This window comes from Fringilla coelebs (assembly GCF_963513975.1).
Source record: "Fringilla coelebs genome assembly, chromosome: 1".
NCBI lineage: Eukaryota > Metazoa > Chordata > Aves > Passeriformes > Fringillidae > Fringilla > Fringilla coelebs.
In genome coordinates, this window is record NC_140028.1 from 126,036,196 (window position 1) to 126,055,414 (window position 19,219).

The 19,219-nt window shown below is 37.6% G+C and overlaps 1 protein-coding gene across 1 annotated transcript in view; it reads left to right on the forward strand.

Annotated features, from left to right (window-relative positions):
• The window catches only part of THSD7A (thrombospondin type 1 domain containing 7A), a gene marked incomplete at its 5' end in the record, with an annotated part of 192,260 nt that overhangs the window by 71,763 nt on the left and 101,278 nt on the right, over positions 1-19,219 (forward strand). Inside the window, one exon of the mRNA XM_084209618.1 lies at positions 5,912-6,743. Coding sequence (XP_084065744.1) covers positions 5,912-6,743 — 832 coding nt within the window. The remainder of the gene's footprint in view (positions 1-5,911; positions 6,744-19,219) is intronic.

Here is a 19,219-nt window from a genome sequence, read left to right on the forward strand (position 1 = left end):
GCTGCAGTTTGCATTCAGCGTCATTTTCTGAGTCCTTCAAATACTTCTTGATCTGTGTCTTTTTGACCTCTCTTGAGATTTACTGCTTAGGATTGAACTCTATCTTGTAATACTTGTGTTCTTCTGACTCAGCCCTGTATCACCCAGTTAACCTTTTTTGCCCTCTACACAACCTTTTCATCATACATAGAAATTTGAGGTCTCCAATATTAGGTAAGGTTAGCTTGTTTCTGAACTTAGAAAAAGTAGATTTTTTGCTAATCAGTCTCTCAATAGTCCCATTAAATACAATCCTCTCAAAATACTGAAAACTAAGCTGCTCATTGTCTCATGCAGTCTGAGTCTCTCTCCCTGGCATTAAACTATTAATGCTACTTATGGGCACCAAACTAGTAACACAAAATGGGTCAAAACCAATTCTCATGGAAAGTACAGCAAAATTCATTTGCAATCAGTGCAAGCATCATTTGTTAAAAATGCAGGTAATGTCTTGCTCAATGCTTTAAGATGTGTTTAGAGTTTCATGTTTGAGGATAGTTGGGGGATTATTTTGCCTTTCTTTGTATGAGGAGAAGAGCTCAAGGGATTTTCACATAGCCTTATTTGTCCTGGATCAGAGTTCAAAGTAAGTTCTTTTTAAAACAGAGATAATTTTAATACCTGAAACAGTATTAAAATTTACTATATTAAATATACTGTATTAAATACAATGATAGCTTACTTTGTTCTCAGCTGCAAAACTGGCAGTGCTTTAGTGGGGGTTTAGTTTTCAGTTCTCGACTCCATTGTGATCAGTCCCTGAGATTTCAGAAAAAACTTGCAGGAGTGCTTAATTCACTTATGTTCCTACTCTCTAAAAAAGTAAATCTTAATCCTTCAGAAGCTTGAAGGGAATCTTAATATTGTATTTTATAGTAATCTCTTTAGAAGACAAAGAATTACAAATGACATTTTAAACTCAGTAAGACTTCAGTGACAACTCCCAGAACAAAAAGAAGCAAGCTTCCTATTTATTTCTATAGCTGCTGTTTGTGAAAACTGATTAAATAAAGAGTGGATAAATGATAGTATTTTGATGAAACAAGTTCAGCTCACTTCAGGCAAAGTATGATTCGTTCATCTAAGTATGTTTAGAACAAATCCAAAGAGAAGCTGTTTTGCATTCCCAGCAGCAGCCTTTTTTCCCCAGCGTGGAATGGTTTGAGTGCACGTGCATCCCATTGGCAAGGCAGGTCTGGATCAGCACACAGCAGGGACAGCAGAGAGTCTGTGTGAAGACTGCTTCACTGGGAAAGAGAGAACCTAAAGAATATTCATAAAGGCCAAATTAAAATATTATATAAAGCCTTGATTAGGCTTGACAGGTTTCCTAAAGACATTCTTGTTGTTACTAGTGCTGAACATCAGCTGAAGATTTGTGAAAGGGCAGCCACCCCCCACTCCCTGCAGCCCTTAAGTAATGGTGGGTGAGACTGCACTGTGTTCTGCTGAACTCTTTCATTCTGAGCTGCATATGTATGCTACTTCAGTTTCTGTGAAATGAATTTTATCCCAAAATTTCATATTTGCAAGCACAGTGGTAAATGTACTACCCATAATAATGACACAATGTAAAAAAGCATCGTGCAGGTAACCTCTCTGTGATTTTCTCATACTTCCGAGAATCATTCAAAACTTTCAAGTGGATTAGCAATACTTTAGGATTCATATCTTTGATTTTTTGGAAAAGTCACAAAGCCCCTTTACTCAGTTCAGAGACATTTATTTTCCTGTTTTCCTGTGATTAATTTAAAAGGACAACCATGCCTCACCTTGAAGATTGCAATGCTTTTGGGGCCACTTAAGTTAGAGGTGAATTATTTTAGTCTCCTTATAATTGGGAGAGAGATGGGTAGTTGTAAGAAAAATTGGAGAGAAACCTCTCCCTCTCTTTTTGTGATGTTCACATACAAATGCATAGCAGCAACATTCCTCAGCAAGTGCTAGGGGTTGACTACAGTGACCTGTGGGTACAGGGAAATGTGAGTAACTTTACTGAAGATTTCAAAGGGCACAGCTGAAAAATAACAGGAATATTGGTTAATGTGGATGGCAGAAATTGTTTTCAAAAGAAAAAAAAATTGGTATTTCTCAGTATAATTTTGATAAAAGCAAATTTCTATTAATACAGCTAGAAATGCATGAAATTATAATATTTTATTCTTTAAAAACTAAAGAAAGAAATGAAATATCAATTCTCCTTCATCCTAAATAAGATGAATTAATTAAGCTGTTGAAATTGCTTGGATATTCATAGGTGTTTTGAAATTAATTAATTGGAAATTAGCTTGATACTCTTGTTCTTAATTACTGCTGAGCGTGGAAATCTTAGGGTTGAGGTCTTTTTTCTTTATGTTTTTTTTTCCTATATATTCCATAATCTCAAAGGGGCCAGTTAGTTCTTTTGTTCCTATACGTATTAGAGGATGCATTAAAAACGAAATATTTATCCTTGATTCTATCACATAGACATAAAAAAAAGGTTTTTAGGTTTGTGATTAAAGCTTTTCAGGTTAAAAGAAACACAAACAAGGAGCTGGTTAGAGCATGGTGCTGATAACACCAAGGCTGTGGGCTTGGTCCCCAGAGAGACCATTCACAGAAGAGTTGGGCTTGATGATCCTTGTGAGTTCCTTCCAAGTAAGAATATCCTGTGATCCTGAGCATAGGAAAGATAAACCATTTGAGTGAGAGGAGGGGATGGAGGGAGTGCATGGCCAGGACTGCAGGGCCAGAGGCATTTCTGGAGGCCAGACAGCACAGGACAGTTTCCTGCCATTTAAAATCAGGCAAGACTTAGAGGGCAGGGAAGAGGCTTACAGGGCAGAGAAGAATTATGTATTTTTGTTTTGTTTTGTTTTCTGCTTTTTCTTTAACACCTGCCTCCTGCTCCAAATTTTAACTTTCTGTGCAAATGAAATTTGGTTTGGTTTGGTGTGGTAGCACTTTAGTTTTTTGAGGAAGCTCACTGAGGACAAAGCCTAAACAGATTATTGCCTCAAAACTGTGGTTCCCTTTTGGACCCTGTTATAGTCATATAAAGAAGTGTGGAGTAGAGTGAAAATTTAAGCTTTTTTTTACTTGCAATATTTTTCTCTAAGCAGGTTATATTGTCTTTAAACTTAAAAATCAGCCTAATGTGGATAAGAGGCAGGGTAAGATACATCACTAAGAGCCCTGTGTTGATCTCCACATGAACATGGAATTACTGACCAGCAGTCAGTAATTCCAACAAATGTGGTTTGTTGGTACTCACATGTAATGATTTCATAGTGTTTTACTATTTCACAGGAGAAGGAAAATAATGCAATTTACTGCATGTGTCTATCTGTGCATCTCATCATTGTTTTCTATTCTGTTCCAAAAACAATGTATTTATAATCTAATGAAAGAACTTGTTTTTGCCCAGTTAGCACAGTCACATAACAGAGTTTTTGTTCATATTTACATTTCCAAAGGCAGTACTTATTGCATCAAGACTGAGACTTTTTATCATTTTCAGTAGCGTTTTCACTAATCATTTTCAAACTGCCTTAGAATTGGATTGAAGCTGTTTTGACGACAAGCATGTTTTTTTTAAGGTGCAGTGTGATTTTTTTTATTCTTGATGAATGAGGATGTGATGGAGTCCCAAATGGGCAAATTTTTCATCTGGGGTACAGTAACAACTGATCTTTAGAAAGAGGGATTTTTTTCATTGAACACACAAACCATACACAAGGTGTAATGACATGGTAAGGTAGAAATTTATAGTTTGCAAGATGAGCAATTTATTTCAATCATGAGTGTTTTTTGTATCTCTGCTCTAATTGAAGATTTTCTGCAGTCTTTATTTTTTAAAAAATGGCAGGTGTTCAAAGTTTTGAGGAAATGGCATCTCTCAACTCAGTGTAAATGCACCCAAATTAAATACAGCAATAATTATGTAATTTTTGGAAGGCTGGTTAGAGATAAAGTAGTGCAGTCTTGCTGAAATGGAAATTGAGATGTGTTTATATTTAATATGCATTAATTTTTCTGGATAGCTAGATAGATCTTGGCAACTGTAATTCAAACTTAATTTGCAAAAAAAAAATGTGGGGGATTTTCCATGGGCTGAATCTGCCAGCTGCTGTGGCTATTTTCAGCTGGCTAGTGCTCATTCTCAGGGTTTTAGAACTACAAGTGAACTGTTCTGCCACAGTGTTCACTTAAAGAGACTGTGAGGAGCAGAGGCTAAGTATATAGCCTATCATCAGCCCATTCCAAACTGGTACTGAAGTTAATGTTGGATGAACAGATGCAAACTGTGTGGAAGGAAGGCAATGAGAGTTTTAAAGCTCATGGGAATCAGTAATAAGATGTGGCCACGTATTCCTTCCAGTCATTCAATTGGAAGATGTTGTAAATAATTTGTATCTGCCATAGTTCATTTCACTTATTCCAGTGAAGTAGCAAAATTATGCTGTTAACCTGCTTTGAAAATAGTAAAGGCTCAGCCTGGCTTCTTCAACAGCTTTACGCACAGAAATAGTCTTGTACTGGGGTCATTCAGGTGAATGAGGATTGTGTGGCTTGGCTCCAATTTCTTCATAGGACAGAGAATTCCTCAGTCAGAGGAAATGTCTTCTGTGTCGTCAAGTGTCTGCAGATAGACAAGTTTTCTTTGATAAATAGTTGCAGGGTTTTTTTTCTGAATTGCTTTTTCTTTTGCTCTTTTGTTGTAAATCAATTCAGTGTGTATGAGGGGAGATCTTAAAAAACCTGGAAAATATAGAATTTTTTAACCTCTGGCTTGTGGATTGCATGTTGAACTGGGTGAATATTTTCTTTTTTAATAATGGGAAAAGCAACTACTTCATCTTTCAAGGATATAGCCCTTTATTTATTTTTGTTGACATTTATTATAACAATATGTCGCATGTCAAATATTTATCATAGACCTTGGAGATTTAAGAAAATGGTAGGAACAAGTTACTCCTAGGTGTAAGCTCCTGGGGACATTCCACACAAGAGGAAATGCTTACAATTAGAGCAATAGAAGTTGGAATAATCTCCCCAGAGAAGTGATAGATTCCTCAACACTGGACACTTTTAAGTTACAGTTGGACAGAGTGCTGAGCCATCTTGTCTAGACTGTTCTTTTGCCAAGAAAGTTTGGACCAGGTGATCCTTGAGATCCCTTCCAATCCAGTATTCTGTGATTCTGTCATTCAATAGCTTCTGTTTTTTGGAGAGTTACCAGCTGGTGTGTCTCTGTCTTCAAGGGCTGTAATATCGCAGATTGTGCAGAACAAACATTTTTTTAGCTGGATTTTGATTTTGATTTTGATTTTGGTTGTAATAAAGGAGAGACTAGAAGTGGCCTACTTGAAATCACCTCTGTTTTGAAAAATATCTTGTGTGGTTGTTCTCATATTTGTGTGCAATATGGAAGGAGGAGAACACAATATTAATTGGCATCAAGGTATAAAGTGTAGTGTAGTAGAAATGTGAAGAAAAAAAAATTAAACAGTCCAGGAAAAGTTATTCAAGTGGATGAGAGAGATCCAATTCATGCCTTCAAGGGAAGAGCTTTGGCTCCTACCTTGGCAGCAAAAACTGAGTTGTGAATGTGATTGCTAAGTTCATAGCTATCTAATATGATTAATTCATGTATATGTTCAGGAATTATTCAATATTAAATATTCAGTTTGTCTGGGATAAAAAGTGAAATGTATCTCTAATCATAAAAACAGTAGGTGAAGAGTAATCCCATGCTTGTATTCTCAAAGTCTGAGTTTCTCCAAGGATGAAATTCTTAGACATACAGGAAATACTGAGAGCTTGCTTTTGCAATATGGCAGAGAAATAACTTGAACGAGCAATGTTAGCATCTTCTCTTCTTTTCCAGGTCCATGGGGGAGATGCATGGGAGATGAATGTGGCCCAGGAGGCATCCAGACGCGAGCGGTGTGGTGCGCCCACGTGGAGGGCTGGACCACACTGCCCACGAACTGCAAGCAGCCCGAGCGGCCGGACAACCAGCAGAGCTGTTTCCGTGTCTGTGACTGGCACAAGGAGCTGTACGACTGGCAGATCGGCAGCTGGAACCAGTGCCGGCCTGTCCTCTCCCGCAGCCACGAGAAGCCCCTGGAGTGCCTCAGAGGGGAGGAAGGGATCCAGACAAGGGACATCACCTGCGTACAGAAGTCCAACGGGGTTCCGGCTGAAGATGTCATCTGTGAGTACTTTGAGCCGAAGCCCCGGCAGGAGCAGGCGTGCCTCATCCCGTGCCGGCAGGACTGCATCGTGGCCGAGTTCTCGCCCTGGTCCGAGTGCTCCAAGACCTGCGGCAATGGGCTCCAGCATCGCACTCGGCACGTGGTGGCTCCGCCGCAGTTCGGCGGGTCGGCTTGCCCCAACCTCACGGAATTCCAGATGTGCCGGTCCAGCCCGTGCGCTGTTGAAGAAAGCCTGTACAGCCTAAACGTGGGACCATGGAGCGCCTGCTCGGTGCCCCATTCCAGACAAATAAGGCAAGCGAGGAAACGAGGGAAGAACAAAGACAAGGAAAAGGACAGAGAAAAGGTGGTTCGAGATCCCGAGGCTCGCGAGTTAATTAAGAAGAAGAGGAATCGTAACAGACAAAATAGACAGGAGAACAAATACTGGGACATACAAATTGGGTACCAAACAAGGCAGGTCACGTGTACTCACAAAAATGGGAAAACTGCTGCTCTGAGGTAATCATTATCTATGTTTGCATACTTTCATTTTTATCTGTTTAAAGTAAAACATGCATAAGTGGATTCTTTTACATAAACCCAAATCTCAAAATGAAGTTCGCGCTATTTCCACTTCTACATCCATCATCAAGCTCAAGTATTTTCTGTGATGTGAAGCATGCAAACTGTGCTGGTGATCAGCCTAAGCATCACATACATGTGCACTGTTAAGCTGTGCTAGTCCCTACCCTCTGTTTTCTTAAATAGATTTCCCCCAAATGCTTGAAGATACATGTCAAATGTTTGCTCTGTTTCTGTGGGTTCAGGCAGGTATCTGATCTCTAGCAACTCATGCAATAGGTGATGTAGAGGATGGGCACAAAGACTAACAGGAAACTGGACTGAGTCAGACTTACAGTAAAAGTATAAAACAAGCAAGAAGGATGCATGAGAATGCAGCAGCTACTCATTCCAGTGTATTTTTTAAAAAGAGATGAGCAGGAAATATTGTTTGTCCCTCTTGATTCCTGTGGAAAAAATTTCTGAAAGGGAGACTGTAAAACCTCTTTGTTTGTTCCATGTACTTCCCCTATTTCTTTCTCATCTGTACCTTTATTCTGTCTGCCCTGGGTTTTTTCTGATATTTATTTTTATATCTTGATTTATTATTTTACTTTTCAAGAGTTCTGTCAATCACTGATGTTTTGATAATTCTTTCCACAGGCTTCTGGATGCATTCCTAAAATTGTATTATCTTTGATTTGTTTTATCTGGCATTCTCTTGCTAGCTCATGTATTTCTTTCCTATCCCCCAGAATGATTTATTCAAGTCAAAAAAATCTTCTTTCAGTCTAGTCTTCCCTTCTTTGATGTGATTCTCTTTCCTGCCCTCTCGTTCAATGCCTGATTAATCAATTTTACTTCAACTGTGAAATGACTAGGATATCTTGCTGAATGAGGCAGACAGTCATTGCTGCTATGTTAGTGTTTAGGAACTTCTGTCAAGGTATTTTACTTTTGAGTTTTTGTTGTGCCATTTAAACATTCTATCACAGAACATGTAATTGCTTCTACCTTTTCAGTTAGAAACCCAATAATATATTTTTTTTTTTCAAGTGCAGAAAACTTTTTTTTTAGTATAATTCTTTTCAAGAGATGATCCAGGAGAGAAACAGGAAAATGATGAGTTCCCTGGTTTCAGGGAAGAACTGAAAGGCTTGGGTTGTTTAGCTGAAGGACGGACATATGGGTGAAGATGTGAATAAAATGCCTATGAGTATGTGACAAGCCATCACAAGGAAGAATGGAACAGTCTATTCTCTATATTATGGATATATTGGAAAAGCAATAATAGCCAAATCACAGCAGTGCTGAAGGAGGCTAGGCTTCTCAATACTGGGAATAGTGACACTCTGGAGAAAAATGCTTGGGCCATGTGTGGCACCTCCATCTTCAAAGGTTCATAGGCAAAGGCTAGAAAAATGCATTGTCAGTGGTGACACACCTGGAGTAGCTCTTGCTTAGGGAAGAGGGACTGACTGCATAGTCTTTTTGCAGTCTCTTCCAGGTCTGGTTTTCTTTAGTTCTTTAGAATTTTGATCCACACTTCGACGAACGTCTTCCCAATAAATCTTAAAATCAGCAGCTCAGGCAGTCTCAGGTGTTGGCTGCAGCAGAATCTCATTGTTGGTACAGAAAAAATTGCCTTTACTCCTTCCTTTTCCAGCCTCACATCATGCAGACCTCACTGTGCCTAGCCCAGGAGCATCATTACCCTTTAAATACAAGGAATAATTTATTATACATCAGTTGCTATCAGATAGCAGCCAGGCACTCTTTTTGAAAGTCTCTAAGTTTTTGAAAGGTTAAGAAAATTATTGAGTAAAAAAAAGACACAGTCATGCCAAAGCTCTGATAAATGGTAAAAATAGTAAAAGTATAGTTGGAAGTCAGTAGCATACTTTACTCATCATCTTTACACTCACTCTTGAATTCACTTAGATCACCAGCACTGTCTTGAGTTCAGATACCGCAGTGTCTTGTGCAATTTCAGGCTGAGAAGTGAATGAAACCCTCTTGCCTAAGGCAGTGAAACAATTGATAATACAATGTACGATCAATTCTTAAAAGAGGTCAAAATTAAAAAAATGATGCAGTGGGCATTTTTATATCTAATGGAAAAAATATGTTTTAATTGCAGAAAGGATTTTTATAAGTCTTCATATCAATTTTAATATAGAATTTTTTTTCCAGTTACATAGTATAAACAAGAAAATTTGGTGAAATGACTCCTGTGAGAAATTCTGGTGCTGGTAGCATAGCTTTTAGAGACCAATGTATATCAGCTGTATATCCATTTGCATCATTTATGCTGCACCCTTCACTAAGCAATCAAATGCTTTATTCTATGTCTGCCATTCCAGAATCTGAAACAATAGAATTATTTTCCTGCCCAGGGTGTCAATGCAGCCAGCTCAAATGATTTTATAATCTCCATCACATAGTAACTGTGTTACTAAATAATATAGACAAGTAAGGTGACTGGAAAACCTGCCATTCTCATGTGAAATACTCTTCAGCTTAAGTAGTCCATTTTCAGTGAGTTTTGACTTTAGCAATCAGAAACAATCAGCCCCCTGGCAGCATGACTGAAAGAAGAATAAAAACCCTCAGGCGAGTAATATTTTTTGCAGAGATAGCAAAATTGATATATTATAAAAAGGGTTTTAAAAAAGAGCAACTTTCAGAAGGGTGCTACAGAGAAAATGGTTCTGTAATGGTGTCAGCAAAACTTCAAAAAGGCAAAATTCTCTTGACATATCAGCACACCAAGCATGGTAAAGAGAAACAAGAAAATCAAAGTTTAATTTATATACTTTATTGCCAAGTGAACAATAGATAGACTCCCGTGAAGGATGAAATATTGGATTTTGTATTGCTCGTTCTGCAATAATGTATGTGTTACATGGCCTGTGTTTGCTTCATGTTCCCCTTAGTCTGAAATTCTGGTGCACTGAAAATATTTGAAAAATAGAAACGTTGAAGGGAAAAACAAATTCAGTAATTAAAAGTGGCTTATAAAATGACTTTTCTCTGGATAGCTAACAAAATCTGGGCAGTGCTGCTTTTAGTGTAGAGGACAAAACTTGATTGTCTGAAATGTTTCCTCTTTGATGAAAGTGGGGTTTACCTAACAGAGATGTTAGACAGCAAACTGTCAACAGTGAGAAACATAAAATGTATGAAGAAGCTAATTTTGACTTGCAAACCTGTTTATCCTATTACAATTTGTGATGATTATGCCTCATAAGCCTATAATTTTCTGTTGGAATATGGACTCTGTTGCTATTGTGTCTCAAACATTTAGTCATAATTTTCTTTGTGAGCAGACTTTTGTGGGAAAGTTTAGCAAAAAAGTTTGGCTGGTTTGTACAAATTGTACAAGTCAAAGAAAAGTATTTTTTGTTTGTTTTGTTTTTTTTTTTAACTGTTTTTAATTCATACAGCCTTTTTACTGAAGCGCTTTCTTGGAACCTCACTAGATTGGGAAATTTGGAAGGACTTGAGCACAATCAGTTATAACTGTAAGAACATGGAACAGAACTGGAGTATCTTTTTTAACTGTATGTTTCTGTGCTTTAGCAAAGATTTTGAAATCCAGTGACAAAGCACATCATGTTCCCCTGAAGCAGCTGCTCCATAAGTTTGGGGACAGCCTGTCACTGCTAAGAGTCACTTAACTCAAATGGCTGGAAAGGGGGCTGAGGTTAAAGCAGTTCTTCAATGATATAACTGCCCCTTAAAAAAAATCCCAGGAATTTCTGTACTATTTCCTTTATTTTTCTACATCATTTGGATATGGCTTGTTATCTTGCTTAGTCTGGGACCAAAACATTTCTGAATGGGGGGAAGAATGGAGGAGACCATGCAGGAAACCTCACCAGCTCTGGTTGCAGTCCCCATAAATGGTTAATACTGTTTTGGCAGCACCACTGTGGAAGAGACCTGTATGTGGAGATGAGCATTATTGGTGACCTAAATGACCTGAAGTGAGAAGTCAAGAAAAAAACAGTAGAATTTTATAAATATTCAGAGCTTTTTTTCTTTGTTAGAATATAACCATATGCAATTATAATCGTGGAACAAAATGAAGGGGCAGAAAAGAATCCAAAATTGAAGACATGCCAACCAATTATTTAGCAGATTGTCTTAGCCTCAATGCATTTGATCATATGATCATCTTTGATTTGTTTCACCTCTGTTCATCTTAGAAAGTAATTATTTTTAAATTATTTCAATCTTCTTCACTAATTCTGTGCATTCATTAAATATCTAGAAAACTATATCCACATCTTGTAACAAATTTAACTCTTGGAAGTTTACATAATAATCTCATTGCAGCACTTTACTAAATTTCAAGTTTTGGAGAGTTTGAGCTTTTATTTATTTCAATATTATAGATGAGACATGCGAGATGACAGTAGAACCAAAATTATTGAATTGTCTTGCTGATGTTGGGCATATATAATGCCTAATTTTTCATCTTACTTCACAAAGATGTGTATCTGCTTAAAGCAGAGTCACGATATTCACTACTGGTCACAGGTGTTAAGCTGAGTAGCCAGAAACTAAGGAATTTGGGAATGGCCAATTGAGTATTTAGACTGATGAGTGAATAATACTCAAGATATTGTCAGGAAAATCAAGGAGAATATCCTCCTCTAGAATGGCATTTTAGCTTTGTTTTCCTTTCCAGATCCTTAAACCTCTTAACCCAATGCTCCCATTCCAAATCATAAAACAAATGTCTGTGTTCACTTTATGGACATTCACTCCTATAAATTGTAAACTGTGTGAAGGAGGAAAATAAAAAACCAAGCCAAACCATCACAAGCCTGTTGCTTTATTTATGCCATTGATTTGGAAAGCAGACAAGTCACCCAGAGGAATATGCTGTCAGCAAACAGAGAAAAGATTCAGACACACAATACAGCAGCACAGTTTGTTGGACCCTGTAATGTATCCCTTGCTTAAGAAAACATCTTAAGAGTTCTCTGTACTTCTCTGAGTCCCTCCTTGAGGCAACGGGCAGAAAGGGGGATGTGTGTGAAAGTGGCAGTGGTTAAGGTGCAGTAACTTCAAGGAGATGTGCTGCAGAAAGGTGAGGGAAATAGCAATGCAGAGAGGATGGGTTGTGGAGATGAAGGAGCATAAACAACCTTTTGTTTGTCACTGAGGACCAGATGAGAGCATGTATGTCTGCCCCTGCTTTTTATGTTACTGCAAAGGCAGCTCTACTGCTGTCTGTAGAGGAAACCTCCAAGCTCTCCATACTGTGAGGATTTAAAAGCCATAAGTGGTTCACTCATAGAGCACCTGTAAACATCACAAACTTGGATAATGAGCTATATACGGTCATCTTGATTCATTAATTTGGAATTATTTCGAGCGCATTTGGTTAACAAATGGAGAACAGGGGAGAAGAAAGGAATGTTGGATGAAAAACCTCTTGATAACTTAAAACTACAGGGTTATTTTTCAGGTGAATTGGGATAATAAAAATGTAAACTACTATTAGAGAAACAGGATGCAAACCTTGCTTTCCTGTAGTTTTCCACTATGCCTTTACAATTTCCATGAATTTGAAAGTAGAAGCATCCTGTAGTTTTTTAATGTGATTTTGGTGGAGACAGTAATTTCTGTGGATATGCATAATATTATTCAATGGGTGTTCCTTTCTATTCTAAGTACCTGTTCCATCATCTTACTGAGGCTGCTGTTTTGACAGTATCTTGTCAGTATTGCTACACATTTGACATACCATGCCCAAATCTAGATTTAAGATGGAAACGTACACACCGTGCTGAATAATTGAAACAGCAATGAACGATTCCTTTTTCCACACCATATTTTAACTCCTTTCATACACTGAACAGTTGTTCTGTCATCTAGATGTATGACATTCATATATTTCTGTGCAAATCATCAAGATTGGGTGCCTTTCTTGTACATAGTTTTTATTCAAATACCAGTAATTGTCTTCCTTAGCAAAATATAATAGGCTATAATGTAATGAGGGTTGTACTCTATGTTCTGATAATCTCTTGTGGCAATAAATCCTATGAATGAATAAATTATTTCCTTGAATGAATGCAGTGTTGAATTTTCAGCTTCAATCTAGAGATTATGTTACACAGTGGTAAATTGAATTAGGTGCTGAGATCTTTAATGAAGGTTCTCCTACACTGTACTTTTATGCAGCTTTTCTGCCTCGTTGTCAGTTAATGCTAATTGACCTCAGTGTGACAAAAATGTTCATCAAGGAATATCTTTCTAAATTTTTAATTTCCTATACTGATATTATATCATAATCTGTCAAGAGTCCCATAGGGGAAAAAATAGCATGCATTCCTTTTTTGGATTTATTTTGTGTTTTGGTTCTGTTTGTTTTTTTTATTAACATGCTAAATGTAGTCCGGGACTTAGAGAATGTCCTTGTTTTCTCAATCAGCTTAATAAAGTTATGGTATGGGAGCATGTGAATTGAGCATCCTCCTGGGACATGTTGTCCCTCAAGCTGGAAATGCACAGGACTCACACACAGAAATCACAACTTCCAGTACATCAGAGTTGGCTATTTCAGTGGCTAACTTTCAACAGTCCCACTGAAAATAAAATGTGTGGCTCACCTCCTGATCCTGACCACATTTTTCCAAGTGCTGAACAATGCAATGGACCCAGTGACACTGCCAAATCTAAGCATCAATACAGGGACCAAATCTAAACTAATGCCTGAAACACAACTAATAGTAGTTATATAATTTTCAGTAATATATTTTTTATATCTTAACATTAATACTGTGTATTTTTATTCACAAGGTTTGGCATTTAGTTTATGTTTTCTCTGCTGATAACCCTGTGAATCTAGCTGTTATTTTGGGTCAAAGTAGATTCTGATTAATGCTATGTAATGAAAATTCCCACTGACAGAGGGAAATTCCTCCCTAAAGCTTTAATAAGTCATCTCTGTTGATGATTGCCAAATAACCTGCTCTGCCAATTTCAAAATTATCTGTAGCATGAGATGTGCATGCATGTCACTGTATCACTGGACTGTGAAAAATAGCACTCTCACTGAACACTTTTGCTTTCTTGTCTCCTCAGACACTCATGGCATCTGCAACAGCCCCACAGCAGCTGTTGTTGACACTTATTTGGGTATAGTAGCACCCCTTGTTGCTTTGCCCGTGTTTTTTCTTGACACAGTAGCTGTATGTAATCTCTGTCTTCTCCTGTAGTGTAGAAAGCCTGAGTGGTTATGTTTATTTCAAAATTGTTTGGCAGAATTAGTTAAACTTGTGAAAGGATCATGGGAGAATAGTCTTGTGAAAAACACTTAAGTGGACAGTGTTGGAATTGTACATGAATAGAAGTGGGCTCGTTGTTTGTGTGATTACAATGGCCCATTATACCGGGAGGTACTAACAGTTTCTCAGAACAATGTGCAAGATGACCAGTACTAAACAGCGCAGCTGTATGGAAAATGAATCAGGACTATGTCATTTTCTACTGGGAAAAAGTACAGGCACTGTATTTTCACTGACTTCCTTCAAGAAAGAAGTTGGTACTAACCATAAACTGAACCTCTCAAGGGTGACTAGACTTCACAAATGGCATTTAATGTCTTCAGAGTAGATCATGGAGGTTATCTAAGCTCTGGATTTAAATCACTCTATTATCATTCCTGCTGTTTAGTGCCTGCACATTAAATAGAATTTTTAAATTTTGATTTTATTTATGAAAAAACATCTTTTTTTTTTTTTCTGTAGGTAGTCTCTCTCAAAATCCAGCTATACTTGTGTTCCAAGAATGGCATAGAGTTAATTTGATTATTTTACTTCAGAGGTTAAAGTATCCAACAAGCTGTATGAACTCTGAGGAGAACACTGCATGGAAAATAAATGGTTTGTTGCAGCACATCAGGACATTGTGCTTGATTCTTGTACCCGTAACTCCAAAATCCCTCTTACTCATACTGAGTATGTCCTAAAGTACCCTGGTGGTCGAACAAAGAGCAAGGAGAAGACACTCCATGTGCAATATTTAAGATCTGGATTTAATTCCAGATAACACAAAGGATTAATATTCACCATGAATACTGCTGTGTTTCCTCAGGCTTCCTGCCCACGCGTGTGATCATTCAAAGCTAAAATTGCAAAGTAGAAAATTGCACACATGGGTCCTTATCATTCAAAGGCTGATTTGACCTTCTGACCTAACCAGATCATTTCTGTGAGGTAGCTCTGTTAAGGGTGTTAGCATCTAGGCTGTGGGTCTGCCCATGGGTCATCAGATTTCCCAGCAGTTTAAGCCTTAGCTTTTCTAGGATGTGATGCTAATGAGTGATGTGGTACAGATTTTGCCCCTTCCCTCACTGTAAGGTTACATTTACGAGAAGCAGATGGGGTCTTTGCAAACTGTTCTTTATAGTCTCTAGTCTGGTAGCAATTTACTGAGATTTTAAAAAAATTCTGAGCAAACTGCTGATATTCTCTCCACTGAGAAAAGTAAAATATGCTTGTACTCAGCTCCTACTTTAAGTTCTTTTCTTTGCCCTAAGGATTCTTTGGGAGTTGGGCCAATGTTCATGCATGCCTGTAGGTTGTCTTGCAAGGATGGTGCCCAGCCTTGTGGCTTGTTCTAGTGGGATTTACAATCGCTATTTTCAAACACAAATTTGCTTACTGACTCTTTTCCAAAAGATTCCTCTAGTTTTAGTTTGCCCTTCAGTCAAAAATGTCAGCCTTTGCAAGCCTGCTTCTGTGTATTTGTGTATGTGTGTAATTTTGGTTTTCAAGTGCTAAAGGAACATGCACTTCTGATGTTCTGCAAGTAATTATTTATTGTTCCAAGTCTTTCTGCAGATGAATTTGTTTGGTGAAATGGGCTTGTGTGTCAGCAGTTCTCATCTTGTGGCTGGCGGTAAAGGTTGTAAACCATTTTTCTAATGGTATTCAATGAAGTAATATTTCATGATATCAGCAAGAATTCAAGAGAAAATCTTTTGGTTCATGACAATGTAGCTGATTGTGGGAGATGCCTGATGGTGTGCAGGACTTTGTGGCTAGGAAATGGTTAAAATATTCTACTCTGAGGGAGCTCACTGTGGGCTTTTTTTTTTTTAATCTTCCAGGTAGTTCTTGCTCTTCTTTCTTAGTATTTAGATGAAGCTTTTTAAAAACCTGTTACAGCATTTTGGATTTCCTTAGAATCTTGATTGTCCTTTGATCTGAAACCTTCAGAAGCAGCTACCTTTTTCTGCTGAACTACTGAACCTCCTCTTATGAAATTCAGTATGTGTTTCTTCCAGGCAGATAGCCTAGTTTTTGGTTCCATCTTCTTCAGTCCTCTAAAGTTTTTAATTCATGCATTCAGTCAGTCTTGTTTGTTCAAAACATAATTGGATTCTGTCAGGGTTTTGCTCTGGAAAATGCAAGCAGAACTGCAAAAAGAATAATGAAGTTCCTTCCCAGTAGGTGGGAAAATAGAACAAGTTCTGACTCCACAGCTCTTCCTCATCTTGAAGGGCATGTGGTATCTCATCACTGTGACGCTATTTAGTATGAGAGAGTCAAGAGGAGGAAGAATGCCATTTTTCCCTAGGTTTTGTGTGTGGTGTCTGACAATATAGATGTCTGTTGTATGTCTCTTAATAATTCTGGCTGTGCTGAGCTCTCTGGCACTCTCTGTGTCTGCTTTCCACACCAGTGACAAGGGTAGGTCAGTCGTGCCAGGACTGGAGCAACTGGGCAGACCTATAGGTACATCCACAAAGAAGCCTAGAGTGACAGGAGCCAAGACCCTGTGGATGTACATAATCCACTACTACATCAAACAGTCAACAAGGATTTAAAAAAAAAAAAATCACAGTTTTTGATTTAAAAAAATGAAAAATTTTGTTTAAGTCCTTTTCAGTCAAAGCCCTGTCTTTTGTTCCTCCTGAGTGCCAAGAGGTTTTGTTGGCATCAGTCTCCTGAACCGTAGCCATGTTGTTCATTTCAGAATAATGGAAATCTCTGTATGTAATCAAATGGAAAATTAGCTAAAGAAAAACCAAATATATCAGAATTCTGGGAGAATGAGCATAGTGGATGTATAGTAAGGAATAGTAACTGTGAAAATTTCATTAATGAAAATCAAAGCTGAACGTTAATAATGGGAAAACCGAAGTTGAATGTTGATAATGGTGAAGGAATAGAGGCAAAATAATGCAGACAAAAGTTATTAAAGAGACTATTTAGCTTGCATTAACCTTGCCAGTTGGGCTCCATTACTTTACATTATAGGCAAAACCAATAAATAGCAGTTCTTGTTACATATCAGTACTGAGTGAATTAATTGGATTTATTGTAAAGGACATGTTCTTTACTGTTCAATTTTGGATTTAAGTTACAAACCTCACATTGTTGCTCCATTACATTTGAGCATGAAAAGCAGTGTATTAGGAAAAGCACAAAATCGATCTTCAAATTGGTGTCTCCTCAATACCTTGTGTTTGTGACTCCTGTTTCCATTAACTTATAGACTGTTGAGATATAGTAATGTGTAGATATTTTAGGAGTGTCCTCAGCATGAACATGGAAAAGTCCTCAAATCCCAACCAGTTTTCATCTCAAAGTTGCACATAGAGTAGAAAGGATGTGTAGTTGCAGGATGTAACTGTAAATAAAACAAGACCAAGTGAAACAGGACTCTGGACCTAACAATGAGACAGTCAAGGAAAGATCTTATAGAGATTTCAAAGCTCTAAAATGCCACAGAGAAAGCAAATACACTTATGCAAGGCCTGAAGTCAGAAAATGAAATTAACTGAGCACTTTTAATGCAAAAATAACTATCTAAAATTATGAGATGATAAAAAAAGGTGTGTAATGCATTGTTTCTAAGATGATGTACATACCAAAATCTTATTTAGTTTTAGGGTGCATTTGTCTTAGTTCATGGAAGTGAACACTATAAACTCCTCAGTGCAAAGAATTAGCTTGTGTTCTATAAGTCTGTAAGCCATAGTTTGCTGGAAAACCAGAGTTTTTGGGATAGTGTGACACTTGGGATAGTGTGACTGAGTACTTGCTGTCTTTCCATTTTTGCCCTCCATTTGCTACTGCCAAGGCAGCTTTCTGACTGCATGGATTATTAGTTAGTAAATAGTTAGAAACTCCCAGCCATTCTGATGCTGCTCTTCATCTTTTCTCATTAATTCTACTTTCTAATTTCTAGTCCAGTCCGATATGGACGAAACATCAGCAAAAGCAGTTGTACAAGTTATGAATGGAGTATGCTCATGCAGCAAAGAGTCCTACTGCCTAGTTTGAAATCTATTTATTTTTTCTATTCAGAGATCAGTCATGCTGATCTCTGAATACCATGCATTTGGCTTCATGCAGTATGCACAGCTTTATTTATTGCAAAAATCTATCAAAAAACCCCATTTCTTGTCTAGTTGAATTTGTAGAGGAGAAAATTCCAATGGTCTCTTCCTTGACTTTTCTATACAACCTAAAAGACAACTTTTGAGACTGAGATTATAAACACTCATAGAGGTCATTGGCATATAAAATCAAGTTTTCCCGATTTTTTAAAGTTGGAAAAGTATTCTTCATTCTCTAATAGATCTTTAGGATACCTCAGAGATATTTTTTTCTCCTGACTTAATCTAATTTTTTTCACATCTTTTAAAGCTTATTTTTGACTGAACAGAGTTCTTTCAACTGTACAACTTGCTCATTTGTACACAGGTACTGTGGTGTAATTTGCTCCAGGCTTATGTGTCAACCTTTGTTGTCCCCATGTCTTTAGCCTTAATTATCCCATAAATTACTTCAAAATCCCTAGGCGTAACCTTCCTATTTTTAATTCTAAAGTGATATTTAATTTTTATTTATTGCTGTAGAAGCACAAAAGAGGCTGTGGAACGTGAGTAGACACAAATTCTTGACCACATGTCTTCAGAAGAGGTTGAGCAGTAATTATGTTCTGTAGGTTGTCCTTTGAACCTTTTTCTTTACTTCTTTTGTTTAATCTATGTCTTTGAGGTCAGGAATAGGTTTATTGTTGCCTTAATAGCAGCAGGGACCATTCATCCCCTGTGATATATTGTTTTGTTTGGGATTGCTTTCTCTTTCCACCGTGTCATTTAGGTGCTTTTATACTTTAAGCTTCATTTTCCCACTATATCTAAATGTTGTGTGAAATGGTACTTTCTGAAACCACAGCCTTAGTTCAATTTATACAATTCCTTCTTCCCTGCCAAAAATCTTGGGACATTGTCCTTTGACAATATTCACTGGATTGAGAGCAAGATGCTGCAGACTTTGTATGTTACCCCTAGCTGCTGCTTCTTGTATCCAGTTGGCTCTGTTGACTTTTAACCACATTTTTATGTAACTGGTGCTTTTCTTTGAGCTTTCCAAGCAATTATCTGGACACAGCTA